The sequence below is a fragment of the Anolis sagrei genome, chromosome 4 (genome assembly GCF_037176765.1).
Source record: "Anolis sagrei isolate rAnoSag1 chromosome 4, rAnoSag1.mat, whole genome shotgun sequence".
Classification (NCBI taxonomy): domain Eukaryota; kingdom Metazoa; phylum Chordata; class Lepidosauria; order Squamata; family Dactyloidae; genus Anolis; species Anolis sagrei.
The window spans coordinates 87,738,557-87,757,476 of NC_090024.1; the positions used below are offsets into that span (position 1 = coordinate 87,738,557).

General features: G+C 40.0%; 1 protein-coding gene across 1 annotated transcript in view; it reads right to left on the reverse strand.

Moving 5' to 3' along the window:
• Positions 1-15,934, reverse strand: part of EXOC2 (exocyst complex component 2) — an 85,401-nt gene extending 69,467 nt beyond the window's left edge. The window contains exons 1-5 of the mRNA XM_060774742.2: positions 15,826-15,934; positions 10,099-10,257; positions 8,499-8,675; positions 7,363-7,489; positions 1-38 (exon numbers count right to left, since the gene is read on the reverse strand). The exon at positions 1-38 is cut by the window's left edge and continues 76 nt beyond it. Of these exons, the coding sequence (XP_060630725.1) occupies positions 1-38; positions 7,363-7,489; positions 8,499-8,675; positions 10,099-10,216 (460 nt within the window). The 5' untranslated portion in view covers positions 10,217-10,257; positions 15,826-15,934. The remainder of the gene's footprint in view (positions 39-7,362; positions 7,490-8,498; positions 8,676-10,098; positions 10,258-15,825) is intronic.
• Positions 15,935-18,920: the final 2,986 nt, after the last annotated feature.

An 18,920-nucleotide genomic window follows, 5' to 3' on the forward strand; every position in this document is an offset into this window, starting at 1 on the left:
GAAATAGAGCTTCCAGCTCTTTCTGTGGAAACTTCCCCCTGAAATATTAAACAAATATTATTTCAAACAAAGGCTATGAAGGTTCAATTACCTGTTACCAGGACAGGTGCCTATAAAAACACCATGCTCTTCAGATAAATGCAAAGTTTTAAGACTGTAATTCTACGCAAAATTATGTATGCATAAGTAGAATTGGATCTAAATCCATCTTACGTACTAATGTTTATAGGCTTGAGAAGCCAAATTTAGCAAAATTTCCCAACTTCATCTGATGAACCTTAAGTTAACTTCTGTCTGTCTGTCTGATTATCTATGTATCTATCTTGCCTATCAACGTCCAAGTTTCCAGGTCTATTTAAAATAATGCTGAAGATTCAGAACAACACAAATTACCACTTAAAACATCATAGCAGCAAATATATTTAGGTCTGTTTTTTATATCAGAATAGCCCCACAGGCAAAGCACTTGACAAACAACTAAATTTTGTTTCAAAATGGATAAATTTCATGTTCAGTTTACTTTCTTGTATTAATCATGTGTCTATTTGTACATTTTGCTTTTTAACCATAGAACAGAAGCCAGGATGTATAGCACTTTATAATTATACTCTCTTTCGCAATCCGGGATTTTTTAGAGTGTTTTTTACTTATTTTAATTATATTTTAATGTCCTACAAAGAAGGACTATGTAACCTATTTGGGTTAATTGTGATGGTCTGTTTTATATTATATGTTTCTATGCTGTTGTAAACCGTCTTGAGTCCATTGGAAAAAGGTGATATAGACATTTCCCAAATAAATAAATAACTTGTTGAGAAAATCCATTGTAGAACTACAAATAATCCAAAACTAAGCTTCCTATTCTTATTTCAACTGAACTCTGCATTCCAGAACACTCCATAATGCATGTTATATTTTGATCTATATTTCCAATCTAATTTCATTTGTAGGCCTGATTCATATGCTTCCAGTGTGAAGTAGGGAGTAAATATGGCAGTTGGCTAACTCGCATGAGTTTGATCATATAAAAGCAGAGTAGGACGGGACTGGGCACATAGAAGCAAAGCTCATGCTTCCATGGATGTAAATGGACTTCTCCCATGCCTTTCTTGTATTTCCACAACACATTTGTTTTATCTTTCTCCTGTTCATAAAATAGAGATGTTTATGGCTTAGTCACACTACGAGAAACAGCATCCAGAAATTATTACTTGTTAATAATAGATGTCTTTCAGCTATAGTAGCACATTTTAGAGCAGGTAGAAGAATTAGATGCGCCCTTTTAAATACCTGACAGCTTAATTAAAAATCCTAATTCTTAGCCAAATTGGCTTATGATGCAGAATCACAGAATTGGAAGAGATCATAGGGGCCACACAGTTCAACCACTCGGCATGCAGAAATACATGGTCTATGCTTCTATGATTCTAAGACTATTGGTGTCCATTTGGAATGGCTGTTTAATAAACCTACATATGAGCCTTGAGGACATTTAGACCAGAGGACCATAGTATGTTCATACATTGATGGCAGACACACTCCAATATATTGCTTTTATACAATACTAACTAAACCCGGCCATGCTTCACTGTGGCTCAGTCTAATGAGCGATGAATGTGGGGTTTTTTAGCAATGACTCAGCAGTATGCCTTTTGACTCCAGCGTGCATTCAATTGGTCTTTTTTACCTTCTATGAAGTAGTTTGGGAGAAAGTTATGGTTACTGCTGGGCAAAGGAATCAAAGAGCCAGCTCTGTGGTAAATACAATCCTGATTTTTGAGAGTTGGCATAAAATGCTCTGCTGTAATGTCAGCACTGAATACAGTCATTTGTTAACAGGAATTGTAATTTCTGTTGTTTTTGAGGAATTGCTTTGAATAATCAGTAATTCCATCTAACAAACTTTTCAGTGGCTCTTTTGGCTGCCCAAGTTCAGGAAGCTTCACTTTTCCACTTGCGCAGCAGATTCCCAAGGTTTTACCTTTATTTTTCCTTGCTTTGCAGTGTGGACAAACTGTGTCCATTTTTGTGTTTGCAATGTATTTACATGAGGTATTTATTAAATATCCGGTTTGTCTGAAGGAGAAATTAGGTGAGGGCTTCAAGTCTTCCTGCTCTGTTGCCAATTCTTCAGTTTGCTGTTGAGAAGTTCTGGATCTAACAAGTTAGTTTTTTGTCTAAACATCACTGATCAGTGTGGTTTGGTCCTTTGACATTCTGTGTTTGGGTGCCGAGAACTGCGGCCTATGTTCGAACATGGGCATGGGATTTCAGATGATTAATGAATGTGGTAATATGACTTAAAAGAATAATCTGCTTGAGCATCCATCAGCACCTGGCAATGAATGCTAGCAGAATTTAAAATCCCTTCCTCTCCTCTCTTGGAGGTAAGACAGTTACCAGCAAATGCAAGGCATCATCAAATCTAAGATGCACCCTGTTTTTAACTCTTCAAATGGAGAAAAAGTTCAGTTCAAATTTGATGACATACAATAATAGATAGATAATTCTTTTACACTATGAAAACAAACCCTTTTTCTGAAGTTGAGGTATCAGATATATGGAAAGACGACGATATTGTACCTACCAATATTGTTTTGAGTTTAATCACTAGATATGAGAAGCACTGTTAGTTCTATTCTTTCTAATTTATGGGACGGTATGTGTATATATGCCTTGAAAGTCGCCTTTCAACTTATGTCAACCCCATACGTTTCATAAGGTTTTTTTTTTTAAAAAGGCAAGGAATACTCAGAGGTGGTCTTGCCAGTTCCTTTCTCTGAAAAATGGTACTACACTGGCTCAAACTGGCTGAAGTCCAAACATCTCATAAGCATTTCTATAAGTAGCAATAAGAATACTTTCTTTCTTCCCTGCCCCCACCTGTTTTGTTGGAGATCCAGCAATTCACCACAGTACATTGCAAAAATGGATCGTATGTGTTTTGTAAAATTAAAACCAATTCCAGCATTTTGAATCTGGGCTTAAAATATGTGCACACAAAAGCCAAGTTTGAAGAAATATTTAGAAGCTCCCTTCCAAAAATGAACCCTGGAAGGATGTTGAATACTGCATCAATTTCTAGCATATGGAGACTAATTACAACCTTATAAAAGCATGTACTAGCGAGATCAATTGAGACTAACAGGCCCGAGAACATCAGATAACTTCCACTAATATAAACAGAACTCTGTCCTCATAAGTGGTTTGATGATCATAGCACAGCTTGTCAAATAGCCTGGATGACAGTATATGGGAGAGTTGGCTCCACTTATGTTATGTTTTCATTCCATTCCATTGCTGAATTAACTTTCCCAAACTTGCTTACTGTTTCAAATGGCCAAGCTGTAACAGTAACAATAGCAAGACCAGAATATCTGTCTTATTATTTGAGTGGTGAGAGTTGCAAGATTGGGTGGCAACAAGCAGCCCAGGCTTCTTTTTCAACATGCCATTACAGTTGTAACTTGGAAACTGGGTGACAGGACGTTCACTTTAAGCAAGTTATTCCAGAGAAATGGTAGGAAGTAACTGGTTGCTTATGGGGATTTTATGAAATGCACAGAGAATGACAAGTTTCCTTGCTTTAATTTTTAAAAATGTAAATGTGTCTATAAATATAGTTTTAAAATATTTAAACAGCCAAAAGGTAGTGATTTTTACATACACTGCCCTGTAAAATCTATTTAAAACCCAAATGAGACAAATCTATTTAATGCCATCTATGAAAAGTAACATGATCTTGATTCCAGAGGATTTTATAGGTCAAGAAGAGGCATTTTATACAAATAAAGACTGAATGGCAACCACCATAAACAAACCAAGTTACCACATACATTTCCTCTTGTCTGGTATCAGTCAGACCTCTAGGAGCAAACATTTGTACCAGCTGTATTCTGTTACTCATGCATGCAGGACACCAACAGAAAGGATGCTAGAGCAGACTAAACAGCATGAAACCATAAGTGTTAACACGGACTTTCTCCAATGGTAGGGCAGAGGACCAGGATCTTCTCTGGAAATAATCCAAAGGCAGGTAGGATAACATATGTAATGGCCTAAAAATAATATTGATGTGGAAAGACATCACTCAAGCAATTTATGTAATGACAGAGTGAGGGACAATACAAAAAAAAAAATACCAAAGCTATATACATACAGCCAACAAACAGAAGTTTCTATTGCAGTTATTTGCCATTCTTTTCAGTAGATGAGGATATAATTATTTTTTTGCAAACCAATGGAATTTTTAAGCATTTTGCGTCAGCCATAGTAAGTCCTATTAGGTAACATCACGTCTACAGCTTCTGATACTGAAAAATCACAATATTAAACTTTAACCTGCAGCCATTAAGTCAAAGCATTTAAGAACAGTGGTACTTTCTGATTTATAAAACCTAACAATGGACTAAAATAGTCATTATCATCACTAAAATGATTCATATATTCCATTAGGTGGCAGTGTATGACAAGCAAGGTAGACCTCAAAATGGATATGAGTTTACTAGTATAAGGATAGACACATGCACATATGTTACTGGAAATATTTCATCTTTATATTCATTTTCAATAAATTTCCAGTAGTGGACAAAAAGCACACAGATACGATGCCTAGCCAGATGGAGCACATTTTAGTCTAATCATTATCGTCTCATATATATATCAAAAAGTGAGCAAAAATAGTACAGTACTTGCCATAAACTACAAGTTAGAATTTCGAAACTCCACCAATGGCCTAAATTTACTGATCCCCTCATGAAGATTAGAAGAAGGTCTTCCATTGTGCATGTGGAAGGGCTCAGACTGCATTGTAGTAAGTGGTCTGCGATTTGCTCTTCTCCACATTCGTGTGTCATGGACTCCACTTTACAGCCCCATTTCTTAAGATTAGCTCTGCATCTCGTAGTGCCAGAGCACAGTCTGTTCAGCTTCTTTCAAGTTGCCCAGTCTTCCATGTGCCCAGGTGGGAGTTTCTCATTCAGTCTCAGCTACTGATTGAGGTTCCGGATTTTAGTCTGCCACTTTTAGACTCTTGCTTGATGAGATGTTCCTGTGAGTATCTCTGTAGACCTTAGAAAGCTGTTTCTTGGCTTGCTGGCTGATACCAAACAGAGGATGGACTGAAGATGTCAATGCCTTGGTTCTTTCATGACAGGCTGCTACTTCCCGACGGATGTCAGGTAGTGCAATACTGGCTAAATAGTGTAATTTCTCCAGTGGTGTAGGTCGTAGACATCTTGTTTATATATAATCTTTATTAGGTATATCTTTATTAGGTATATTTCAATACATATATAAAATAGGGAAATGGGGATAAGGTATATGACTTTTTAAAAACGTGGGTTAAACAGGGGAGGGTAGTGTGGGGGGGGGGACTTGGGGATGGGAAGGACCCTATTTGGGAAAGCTAAGGGACGGGGGCATGTGGGGAAAAGGTTTGGGTTAAGGGGAGGCAGAGTTGGGAGGGGTTTGACTTCCTGGTCTTCCTTCTTTGCGTCTTGGGTTTCTTAAAAAAGGTTCTTCCTGTAGTTTCTCCCTTCTAATCTTATTCATCTCTTTTTCATTTCTTCTCACCTCTCTCCAGGGTTACTTCTTTTTAATGAATTCGTCAAACAGCTTCCAATCGGTTCTCTTTAGCGGGCGTCTGTACAAATCTTTTAAAGCATAGGTCAGAATCTAGACATCTTGTGATAATGCAGCATGTCTCATTAAGAGCCACATCCACTGTTTTAACATGGTGAGATGTATTCCACACTGGGTATGCGTATTCAGCAGTAGAGTAGCAAAGTGCAAGGACAGATGTCTTCGCTGTGTCTGGTTGTGATCTCCAAGTTGTGCCAGTCAGTTTTCGTACAATGTTATTTCTAGCACCCACTTTTTGCTTGACATTCAAGCTGTGCTTCTTGTAAGCCAGGACAAGATTCAGAGTAACTTCCTGGTATTTTCAAACTATTAAAAATGGTAAATTAAAAAAAGTTGGCAATCCTAACCCTAACATCACTTATAAGTGAGCTACATGTAAATCCGACATGGAAATAGCACTTACTTTTTCTTCTCTCTTTCACTACATATTTTATGAAGGGAATGATAATCACCACATTAAAATATTATTTAACTAATGGAGGATATCCTATGGTGAGGGTACCACAAAAGAGAACAGGATCTTCCAATTTTCTCTAATCTCTCCTATTATTATTATTATTATTATTATTATTATTATTATTAATTTAGGGAGCAAATCCAGTAATAGCTTACACAAGTACATTGGGGGCGGGTGGTTTGAAACTATTATATGAGGTCCAAGCAGTCTAAAAGCACCTTAGTTATTTGCAAAAAAATTGAAAGAAACCTTCAGATTGGCCAGGAACACCTTCTTTGACCCTCCTTTTGTATGTTGAGGATGAAAGGTCGTAGATTCTTCAAACCAGTTTTTCATTACAACCAAATTGAGAATCTGGTTTAATATCTATCTAAGAATAAATCTAGAAAAGCACCAAAGTCTATGGTTTATGAACACAAGATTATTACATGCACACTTGAGTGGAGTCAGCCAATCCTAGTTTCAAACAAGTGCATTCAACTATGATCGTGTTACCTTCACACTCCAATTTAAGTGCATACCTAATAATTCAGTGTGCATATCCTTCATAATCTTTCAGAGAAATACAGAAATACATCCATAATACAAATTCCAAAACACTAAAAACAGATTGTTGCCACCAACTGTCCATTTCTGCCTCCGAGGTGGCAGCTGTGACACTGTTGGCCATCATTCATAAGGAGGAGGTGAGCAGCTGGCTGCTCCCAAGAGATCTCCTGTACAGTGCTCTGTGTGTGTGTGTACACACACACACATACAGAGAGAGAGAGAGAGAACCTCAATCTCTCAGCTCCCTAGTTTTTATCCAGCCTTGCATCTCTTACACAAATAAGTAGCAAATGAATGAGATGCAAGGGTGGAGAGAAATGTGAGATTAGAGAGAAATGTGAGGCTCTGTAAAATCATGAAATGTGAGGCTCTGTAAAATCATCCAAGTTGAGCACTATGCTTGACCATTGCACAGGTATTCCAAAATTCCAAACAACAAAACCCAACACTCAAAAGACTTTTGTCCCTAGCATTTTAGATAAGAGATACTCAATCTGTATCATCATTCTTTCCATTCATCTCCTGGGAAACCAAAGGAGAGCAATGTATCAATTTAAATCAGGTCAGAATTGGGAATGAAAACACTAATGTATCACAACCAAGTCAAATTTTCTTTCCATGGGACACTACTTGTTTTCTGCAAACTTCAAACTCTGAACGTTTCTGGAATTGATACTGGGAAAGCTGCTAAGAATGCAGATCTTGGTACTCACTTGTCTATCTCAATACCAAGAGGATTAGCTGGGCGAAGAGACAAAGGGGGCATCCCTTTGTTCCTATCAGTGCGCATGTCATAATAGTTAATTTCATCAACCCAGACAGCAGACTGATCCAAGATACCTAAAGAAAACAAAACACATATCCTTGTAACAATAAGCCCTGTCCAGCCTCATGAGGTTCTGTCTTGCTACAGTAAGTAAAAGAAACTCTACAAGTATGAAATAGATGCCCAGAAAATGATTTAGAAAAGCAGGACAAATACAACCTGGAGACCCTTCCTATTTTGCTTCTAGCCTAGAAATGGAGCCCAAATAATAACTGCATAGCTATCAGTGGTTTTTGTTTGGACTAAATGCCTTTCCCTCATATTATATTGTTTCTGCTTTCCTGAATCTATAAAAATGTAGAACCTTCATTACCAAAAATATGCATTTAATTTTTCATTTTCATTTCACCCAGAGTACCATGAAAGACTTCAAAGACATTTATATGATCAAACGGTAATAATAATAACAACAATAATAATAACAACAACCATCTTTATTTATATCCCACCACCATCTCCTGAAAAGTACTTGGGGCAGCTTACAAGGTAGAAAACTTGATATTTTCAAAATGTGATTATTTGGAACTCAGTGATATGTCTGCTAAATTTGAAATTAGCAACACACCTAGGGAATAAGAAAAGTATGATAGAACTTAGCAAGAAACATGAAAAAATAAAAGTATGAGTATAGTTCAATTTCAAATAATTAGTTTAGACATTCTGAATTTAAGATTTTGAGGGGCGGGATGAAAAGCAATAAAGTAATAACAGAATGCATATTCTGCATGATCCCAGGTTCAGTCCCAACATTTTTATCTATGAGGGCTGCAAGAACCAGTCTTGGAAAAGACCAATGCCTGAGGCAACCTGGAGTATAACAAAAGTCACAGTAGACAATAGAAGGCTAAATAAAGCAATGATCTATACCTGTATAAGAATGGCTTCCTGGACCCATAGAATGTGTAAAATGAAATCACACATCCAGTTAATAATAATACATTTGTTAATAAGACATTTCAAATATTATTACTATTGATTAAAAAAACCATGCACACATTTGTATTTAAACTGAAGCCAACTCACCTATTTTTTCAGGTTTCAGAAGTTTAAAAGAAACAGTTGAAGTTCCTTTGCCTCCTGATCTTGTAGTGACAATAATGTCGCCTTTGTCATTCTTAGCTTGCCCTACTCGACATACAATTTTGCTGGCAGATATCCATTCAGCAGTCAGAATGCAACTGTGCCCACAAATGGTCAAACCTGAATGATCAGAGAGTAAAAAATAAGAACAGAAATTGCTTGATTGTGAATATTCTTTATTGCATTATCACATCACTCTAGTGCTCAGGTTCACAAATACGACCTGAATGTTATTTCAAAGACTCAATTTTAAAAAGCTATTTAAAATAATTTAAAGTGGTGGTCTAAATATTTAAACATTAGTAACCAATATCAAAGTATGCTGACTTAACCACAGAGTGAAAGTGAGGTTACATGTACCATTCAAAGTGGTAAGAACAGCAATTTGAAGTTCAGGGGAAACTAGTTCAATTTTATTGCAGTGATTCTATACCACAACCCCCCCCCCAAAAAAAAACCCCAACAACGGTTGATCTAAATTGTAGAATTAATGCAGTTTGACACCACTTTAACTGTGATGGTTCAATGCTATGGGATCATTAGAGTAATAGTTTTAAAAGGTTTTTAGCTTTATCTGTCAAAGAGTGCTGGTGCCTCACCAAATTACAGCTCCCAGAATTCCATAGCATGGAGCCATGGCAGTTCAAATGATGTCAAACTGCATTAATTCTACAGTGTGGATCCATCCTCAGTCAGACATCTCTTGGAGACTACAGAAAACCTGAAGGATGGGTTCATCATCCCCTGACAGAGAACTTTCTGTGTCCAATTATCTAAACTTGATTTTATTAAAGTGGAAAATCAGGAAAAGTGGCTCATTCTTTAAATTATCATTTTCCTGTTTTATCAGATTGATTTTATGAGTGGGATCACAGAAACTTTGTTCCCATCTTTCTGTACTGTCTGTGTTGAGTATTTATATGCAACAATGTTTTAGTAAACCCACTGGACTAAGCCATTTGTATTGGACTAGGCCATTTGTAACAGAAACTCCTGAAAAAAAATCACACCTGGATCTACACGCACAAAGTTTCTCATCAAAGCCACATTATGAAAGTCCATTGGATAAAAGAAAACACCTTTCCTCTGGTGCATCTTCAAAGAAGTGCCTCCCTTCAAGCATTTATTGGCTATTTTGGCCAAAAACTCTTAAGCTGTGAAGGGAAATTATTGGTGACTATTACATTTCAAGCCTTACCCAGACTCAGACGCATCACAGAAAAGCATCAATAGAGTTAAACTCAAATGGCTCTTAGTATTATCTCTTACAAAATTAATTCATTGTTTCTCACGTCTGACAAGCTTAAATATTCATTGTGCTAGCATTTAAATGGTAGAATTATTTATTATCTAAATATTGTCCTAGCCTCCATAAGTACTGTGTGATTGCTTGAACTTCATGAAGGGAAAAAAGCTTTACGTAGCTTTACATTATCTATGAAATATTTTCATAGTGCAACAGAATTATCGAAAACATTTCTGAGTAATCTCTGCTGGATACACACTGCCCCCACCACAATTTAAAACAGCTTTCTGGACTTACCTATCAGATCTGTTGGGCCCATTCCCAAGTTTTCTCCACGAATGGTGACCTTTGTACATGGAATGCCTTCATTGGGAGAAATGCCTGTCACCAGAGGGGGCTTGCGTGTGTGAGCCATAATTGTTTCTTCTTTGATGAAAAATCCAGATATTTTGCAGCCTGAATTAGTAAAACCATATGGCATGTTAAAGATTTGCACAGTGGCAATTAACAAGGGGGTGGGGTGGGAAAGGTTTCCATGTAAATGCCTCTGAAATAATATTATTTAGCATTGCCACAATAATTTGGTAAAGGAAAGTTATATCTTAAACATGCCTTAAAATGTGAAATCTTTGATCTTTCTTATTTATTGTGTTGCTGCATTTTTATGACTTAACTAGCCGTTCCCTGCCATGTGTTACTGTGGCCCAGTCTGTGTCTATGTGTTTTGTGTGTGTGTATATATATATATGCATATATGTGTGTGCATATATTTGTGAATATGTGTATATCTGTGTGTTTGTGTATATATGTGGTTTTGCGCATGAGTTGTAATGTATTTTTTGGCTTTTGGCTTTTTAAGTCTCTTCTACTGTGCTTTTCAGTATTTTTATGAGTGATGGTCACTCGTTGGCCTGATGGGTGTATTGTGTCCAAATTTGGTGTCAGTTTGTCCAGTGGTTTTTCAGTTATGTTAATCTCACAAACGAACATTACATTTTGATTTATATAAGATAGATAGCTGCATGTTATTATTGTTTTATAATGGTTCCAGCCCAGTTTAACTGTCTGAACAGATCTCCCTCTATGAACCATCAAGGAGGTTAAGATCATCTGGGGAGGCCCTGCTCTCAGTCCCACCACCCTTCTCAAGTGCGACTGGTGGGAACGAGATGGGGCTTTTTTTGTGGTGGCTCCTCGGCTTTGGAAATCCTTTTCCATTGAAATTAGGTCTGCTCCCTCTCTCCTGGCCTTTCATAAAAAACTTAAAACCTGGCTGTAGGATCAAGCATTTGAGCAGTAGATCTAGCAACTAAGAAGATATTGTTTTAAGTGACTGCAATGGACTGACCTGGACTATGATTTTGAACTGACGACTGTTTTAAATTGAATGTTTGTAATTCTTTTAAATTACTGTTTTAATTGTAACTGTGTATTTTAATGTACTGTTTGGCATCTAATAGTTGCCTGTTGTAAGCTACCCTGAACCTCTCTTTGGGGGCGAGAAGGACGTGATATAAATGCTTGAAATAAATAAATAATAAATATGTTAGGTTTTTATGTATTTGAGGCATTGAATTTTGCTGTATATATGTTGGAAACCACTTTGAGTCCCGTCAACCCCGGGGTGAGAAAAGCAGTATTCAAATGATGTAAATAAATAAATAAATAAACTTGATGTGTAATGCCAACTATGCAAGAGCCTTTGGAATGTATAGGATTACCACACCACTACTACCATCTTTCTGAACGACCACTTCTAAGTAGTTTGGCCACATATAATGTCTTGGTTTTTGTGGCACCATTCTGATTTTTTTTCAAGCCAAAACCTTTGTCGGACAAATTAATTAATAAAATTCTGTTTATTCTAGTATCATCAATAGACCTACTTTCAGGTCAGCGCTACTGTCAGGGATCATTTCTATGTGTGGTTGTGATAGTTCGACAGTGATGAAAGAGGATAGGAAGAGAATCAACTCATTTGGAATGATGTGCCGAAGAAGAGGTCTACAGATACCAAGGACAAAATGCACATCCCCCCTCCAAAAGACAAATAGAGTTTACCCTCCACAGCTGCAGATTTAACTTTAACAGATTTGATTTTTGCAGATTTGAACTTTCAATTCCTTTTCATAGAATCATAGAATCATAGAATCAAAGAGTTGGAAGAGACCTCATGGGCCATCCAGTTCAACCCCCTGCCAAAAAGCAGGAATATTGCATTCAAATCACCCCTGACAGATGGCCATCCAGCCTTTGCTTAAAAGCTTCCAAAGCCTCCACCACACTCCGGGGCAGAGAGTTCCACTGCTGAACGGCTCTCACAGTCAGGAAGTTCTTCCTAATGTTCAGATGGAATCTCCTCTCTTGTAGTTTGAAGCCATTGTTCCGCGTCCTAGTCTCCAAGGAAGCAGAAAACAAGCTTGCTCCCTCCTCCCTGTGGCTTCCTCTCACATATTTATACATGGCTATCATATCTCCTCTCAGCCTTCTCTTCTTCAGGCTAAACATGCCCAGTTCCCTAAGCCGCTCCTCATAGGGCTTGTTCTCCAGACCCTTGATCATTTTAGTCGCCCTCCTCTGGACACATTCCAGCTTGTCAATATCTCTCTTGAATTGTGGTGCCCAGAATTGGACACAATATTCCAGATGTGGTCTAACCAAAGCAGAATAGAGGGGTAGCATTACTTCCTTAGATCTAGACACTATGCTCCTATTGATGCAGGCCAAAATCCCATTGGCTTTTTTTGCCGCCACATCACATTGTTGGCTCATGTTTAACTTGTTGTCCACGAGGACTCCAAGATCTTTTTCACACGTACTGCTCTCGAGCCAGGTGTCGCCCATTCTGTATCTTTGCATTTCATTTTTCCTGCCAAAGTGGAGTATCTTGCATTTGTCACTGTTGAACTTCATTTTGTTAGTTTTGGCCCATCTCTCTAACCTGTCAAGATCATTTTGAATCCTGCTCCTGTCCTCTGGAGTATTGGCTATCCCTCCCAATTTGGTGTCGTCTGCAAACTTGATGATCATGCCTTCTAGCCCTTCATCTAAGTCATTAATAAAGATGTTGAACAGGACCGGGCCCAGGACGGAACCCTGCGGCACTCCGCTCGTCACTTCTTTCCAAGATGAAGAGGAAGCATTAGTGAGCACTCTCTGTGTTCGTCCACTTAACCAATTACAGATCCACCTCACCGTAGTTTTGCCTAGCCCACATTGGACTAGTTTCCTTGCCAGAAGGTCATGGGGGACCTTGTCGAAGGCCTTACTGAAATCCAGGTACGCTACATCCATGGCATTCCCCGCATCTACCCAGCTTGTAGCTCTATTGAAGAAAGAGATCAGATTAGTCTGGCATGACTTGTTTTTGATAAATCCATGTTGACTATTAGCAATGACTGCATTTGTTTCTAAGTGTTTGCAGACCGCTTCCTTAACAATCTTTTCCAGAATCTTGCCCGGTATCGACGTGAGGCTGACCGGACGGTAGTTGTTTGGGTCATCTTTTTTTCCCTTTTTGAAGATTGGGACCACATTGGCCCTCCTCCAATCTGCTGGAACTTCTCCCATTCTCCAAGAACTCTCAAAGATGATTGCCAATGATTCTTTCTTCTCAAAAAATGGAGGGAAGGAGAAAAGGAAGAAAGAAAGGTAGGTAGGAAATAGTGAGGGAAGGACTACAGAAAGCATAGTGTAGTGGCTTGAACCTTGGACTGTGGCTCTGAACCCAGGGGATTGCCTTTGGGCTAGTCCCACTCTCTCAGCCTCAAATCCCCTTTGAATAAATTTTGATATGAAAACTCTGTGAGAGGGTTTCTCTAACTCTAAAACCACAATAAACTATACCACAGCCCCCATCAGGCTGAGGAACTGTGAACTGGCCCTCTGTCTAAAACGTTTGAGGATCCCCAGTGTACACTGACACTATAATGCAGATTCAACAGCAACTGTCTTTGCTTTGTTATCAGCTGTGAAAAAAGGCCTTGTGACAACAAGGTAACACGACAGCGCCTGCCACACTGTCCTTCTTCTGAATAATAGAATCATAAGAGTTGGAAGAGACCTCGCAGGCCATCTAGTCCAATCCCATTGTGCCAAGAAGCGGGAAAACTGCATTCAAAGCACCCTCAACAGATGGCCATCCAGCCTCTGCTTAAAAGCCTCTACCACACTACGGGGCAGAGAGTTCCACTGCTGAACAACTCACACAATCAGGAAGTTCTTCCTCATGCTCAGGTGGAATCTCCTTTCCTGTAGTTTGAAGTCATTGTTCTACCTCCTAGTCTCCAGAGCAGCTCCCTCCTCCCTATGACTTCCCCTCACAGATTTATACATGGCCCTCATCATGTCTCCTCTCAGCCTTCTCTTCTGCAGGCTTAACATGCCCAGCTCTTTAAGCCGCTCCTCATAGGGCTTGTTCTCCAGACTTTTGATCGTTTTAGTCACTTTCCCCTGGACACATTCCAGCTTGTCAACATCTCCCTTCAACTGAGGGCCAAGTGAATGGAAACAGGGCTGTCATTTGACATGGTAACACACGAAACAGAGTGCGTCTACACCAGGCATGGGCAAACTTTGGCCCTTCAGGTGTTTTGGACTTCAACTCCCACAATTCCTATTGGCCGTTAGGAATTGTGATAGCTGAAGTCCAAAACGCTTGGAGGGCTGAAGTTTGCCCATGCCTGGCCTATTATTTATTTATTTACTTAAAATATTTATATCCCGCCCTTCTCCCCACAAGGGGGACTCAGCGCGGCCTCACATGAGCATTAAAGGATGCTAACAGCATAAATACCATAAAAATTACAATTCACAATAAAATCATTTTAAAACATTGTACATCATCAGTAAAATTTAACAATAACTTAATAGATTAACGTGCCAGTAAAACCAAGCTGAGCTGGGAGAATCCATGTCACAAAATCAAAATTTCCTTTTCCTATTGCCACTGGCTTCTAATCGAACGCCTGGCCCCAGAGCCAGGTCTTCAGTTGTCTTCTAAAGGACAGGAGGGAGGTGGCCAACCTGAAATCCTTAGGGAGAGAGTTCCACAGATGAGGGGCCACTGCCAAGAAGGCCCTGTCTCTTGTCTCCACCAACCGCATTTGTGAGAGTGGTGGGATCGAGAGCAGGGCCTCTCCTGATGATCTTAAGCTTCGTGATGGTTCATAGCAGGAGATACGTTTGGATAGGTAATCTGGGCCAGAACCGTTCAGGACTTTAAAGGTTAAAACCAGCACTTTGAATTGTACCCGGAAGCTAATCGGCAGCCAGTGGAGCTGGCGCAACAGAGGAGTGGTATGTTCCCTGTACGCCGCTCCAATTAATAACCTGGCCGCCGACCGCTGGACTAATTGAAGCTTCTGAGAAGTTTTCAAAGGCAGCCCCATGTAGAGAGCGTTGCAGTAGTCTATTTGGGATGTAACCAGAGCGTGGACCACTGTGTCCAAGTCAGACTTCTCAAGGAATGGGCACAGCTGGCGTACAAACTTTAATCTTTGTACACTGTAGAATGAATGCAGTTTGACACCACTTTAACCGCAGTGCCTCAATGCCATGGAAATATGAGAGGGCCCAACACTATTTGGCAGACTTTGTGGAACTACAGCTCCCATGATCCAACAGTAGTTAAAGTGGAGGTCATTCACCACAAGCCAACCTAACAGTATGGAAAGGTAGGAGTGCAAGGTTTGTGAGACTGGGCTCTGCTGACAGGTTGAACACCATTACAGGCAGCCTCCATTAATGACAACTTGTTGGGGTTCCTCCTCTCCAGGGCAGTAGTAGCCAGACAGGTCTGACAGACAGCTAGGAGGTATAGCGAGCAGTATATAGACTGTGGAAGGATGCGAGGCCTACTTATTTACAAGGAAGCTGAGAGATAAGAGCTGCCCCTCCCCCCTTTCCCTCTCTCTTAATAAAATGGTTTGTTGACTGGCAGGAGCGCGAGGCCGCAGCCCCCTCGCGCGCAGGTAAGCCCCGCCCCCACCCCGGCCGCCTCGCGCGCCAACCCAATGGTCCTACCTAGCGCCGGGCGCGCGACTGGTGGGAGAAGCCCTGGGCCGAGGGAATCCCAAGGGAAGGGCGGGGCGGAGGCCAAGCCACACGTGACGCAAAGTCGGCCGAAGAAAAAAAGGAGGAAGGTTTGTCCAAGCTCTGTCAATCCGATTGGCTGAGCGCGATGTCATTCAGGCAGCCCCAGCCAGTGAGAGCAAAAGGTCCCTCCCTTCAAGGAAGAGTGAGGAATCAAGCTTCGCCGGCCAGGGAAGAACGCTAAGTCAATCTTGGTTGGCTGAGGCCGGGCTGTCATTCAGGCAGGCAAAGCCAATCAGAGGAGAGGATTCCGCTCCTGGAGGAAGGGCGAGGGAGCCAGAAGTTATAAAAGGACAGTTCCTGAAGGCTAACGTTCAGAACAGCTGGGATCTGACTAAAGCTATGTTGTGTTCGTAGCTCTGATCTAGGGAGCCTTACAGGAAAGGGTTGCCCCTTGCCTTACTTAGTATGAGTTGTAGTTTTACAAGGTCTTTAGCTTCTTTGACTGGCTAATGCAGGTGCCCCACCAAACTAGAACTCCATGGATCCCATAGCATTGAGCCAGGGCAGTTAAAGTGGTGTCAAACTGCATTAATTTAGTAATGTAGATGCACCTTTGTTATCTCATCACCATACCCATAGGTTTTACATTACAGTAGAGTTGCTTATCCAACATAAATGGGCCGGCAGAATGTTGGATAAGCGAAAATGTTGGATAATAAGGAGGGATTAAGGAAAAGTCTATTAAATGTCAAATTACGTTATGATTTTACAAATTAAGCACCAAAACATCATGTTTTACAACAAATCAACAGAAAAAGCAGTTCAATACACAATAACGTAATGTAGTAATTACTGTATTTACTAATTTAGCACCAAAATATCGCAATGTATTGAAACAGCTGTGGATCTGGGCGGGAGGCAGATTGCATTGGGTAATACAGAACGTTGGATGAGTGAAGGTTGGATAAGCGATACTCTACTATGGGCGTACAGAGTTTGCTAGTAAACCTGAGGTTAATCGAATCCCTTGTAAGATATATGGACACATACATAAACTGTAATAATGAAGTGTATGTGGACACAACATATCTCATGAAAGCGGTTCATTTATATTTTTTAAAAATATGTGATTTGCAAGATATTTTTAAAAATATGTGATTTGCAAGATCTTCCGGGGAGGCCCTGCTCTCGATCCCGCCTGCTTCACAAGCACGGCTGGCGGGGACAAGAGATAGGGCCTTCTCGGTGGTGGCCCCTCGGCTGTGGAACACCCTTCCCGTGGACATCAGACAGGCTCCTTCCCTGTTGATATTCCGCAGAAAATTAAAAACCTGGTTGTTCAAGAAGGCGTTCGAACAAGAAGTGCAATGATTGGTAATGACTATAGGAATGGAATAATGGAAAATGATATTGGATTGTGGTTTGGACGATGAGACGACGCTGAATGGTTTTCGTAGTAATGACAATGTTTGTATAATGCTTTTTGTATAATGTTTTTTGCATAATGGTTTGAGAATTGTTTTTATACTGTGTTTTGTATTTGTTCTTCCCATGTTGTACACCGCTGTGAGTCGCCCCTGGGCTGAGAACAGCGGTATAGAAGCAAAGTAAGTAAATAAATAAATAAATAACACACTTCCAAGATTCTTGTGATTTCTCATTACGTTTGCACAACACACACTGCAACCAACACACTAATGTGTTATGACACATAGTTTGGAAAGTTCAGGTCTACTGAATTCATAGGTTGGGAATATTAAACATTGAACAGCATCCTGGAGGAGTTTTGCTACAATAGTAAAATTCCCAAGGGAAACATAGTCCCAAAAGAGAATCCCCCAATATCTAACTTTATTCTGGAAATTGCCTGACAAATATTTTTTGTCAAAACTTATGTTTAGTTCTATAACTGCCAGAATACTTCAGCCTATATCAGTGGTTCTCAACCTTCTTTTTAACCAGGGACCACTCTCCAACATTAGAACCAAAAGGGTTACGAATCAGTTTGTGATCAACTTTAGATTCGGTTTGGTTATTTGGGGTGCTGATTCAGAAAATTGCATTGGATAGACCACATCAGCTCTGGTTTCTGATACAGAACATATGCCATCCAGTAGTCGCCATATGCTTGCCCATAAAAAACCATATTTAATAATGTAGAGGTAATATGGTAGTAGTAATCTTTTGTGGGTAGTCATCCTCTCCCCTCCTGACATCCCTGTTAGCTCAGCACTATAAGAGGATTTTCCGAGACCAGTCGCTCTTGTTGCTGTGTGGTTTCAAGGCAATGGTGTAATAATGGTGAGGCCACCAAACATATTTTCGTTCTTGAGGACCACTGGTGGTCCACGGACCACAGGTTGGGAACCACTGGCCTATATGGTTACTTCTTAAACCTTGACAGACTAGACAAGCCATGGGCCCAGTAGTTAACATTTACTAAGTGTTATCTGACCATTGTGTAACTTGTGAGTGCTTTACTTAGAAGTAGGAATGTAGAATAATCACAGTATGTCTCAAACCCACACCTCTTGATAGACTCTATAAGCTAGCTGGCTTGGCTCCCCTCCCCATGTGCGATGGGAAATTGCTGCTAACTGTAAGAGAAATAAGATTGAACACTATGAAAGCCACTCCCAGGAGACTCAAATCAAGGGAAAGCTTCAGGAGAACCTCCATCCCTCTTAATATTCCCCCAGCAACAGCAAGAGTAAAATGCCAACTGGATGGCCCACTACAAGGGTCTGCCTCCAGGGGCAAACCAAGAATGGGCAACTCCGAAATCCCTGAACAGACTCAGAAGTTGAGTGGGCAGATCAAAAGACAACCTGGCTATATGGCAGTACTTGGAAGAATCTTCCACCTTGTGCGACTGTGGAGCAGAACAAACAACTCCACATCTGTATTCTTGCCCACAATGCCCTGTCTCATGGACAGAGGAAGAATTATTCAAAGCTACAGACAATGCAGTTGCTGTTGCCCGTTTTTGGTCTAAAATTATTTAGCTGCTTGTGCTCCATTTTATCAGTTTTATACTAATTTATGCAATGCTTTTGACACAAAATAAATAAATACTTAGAAGT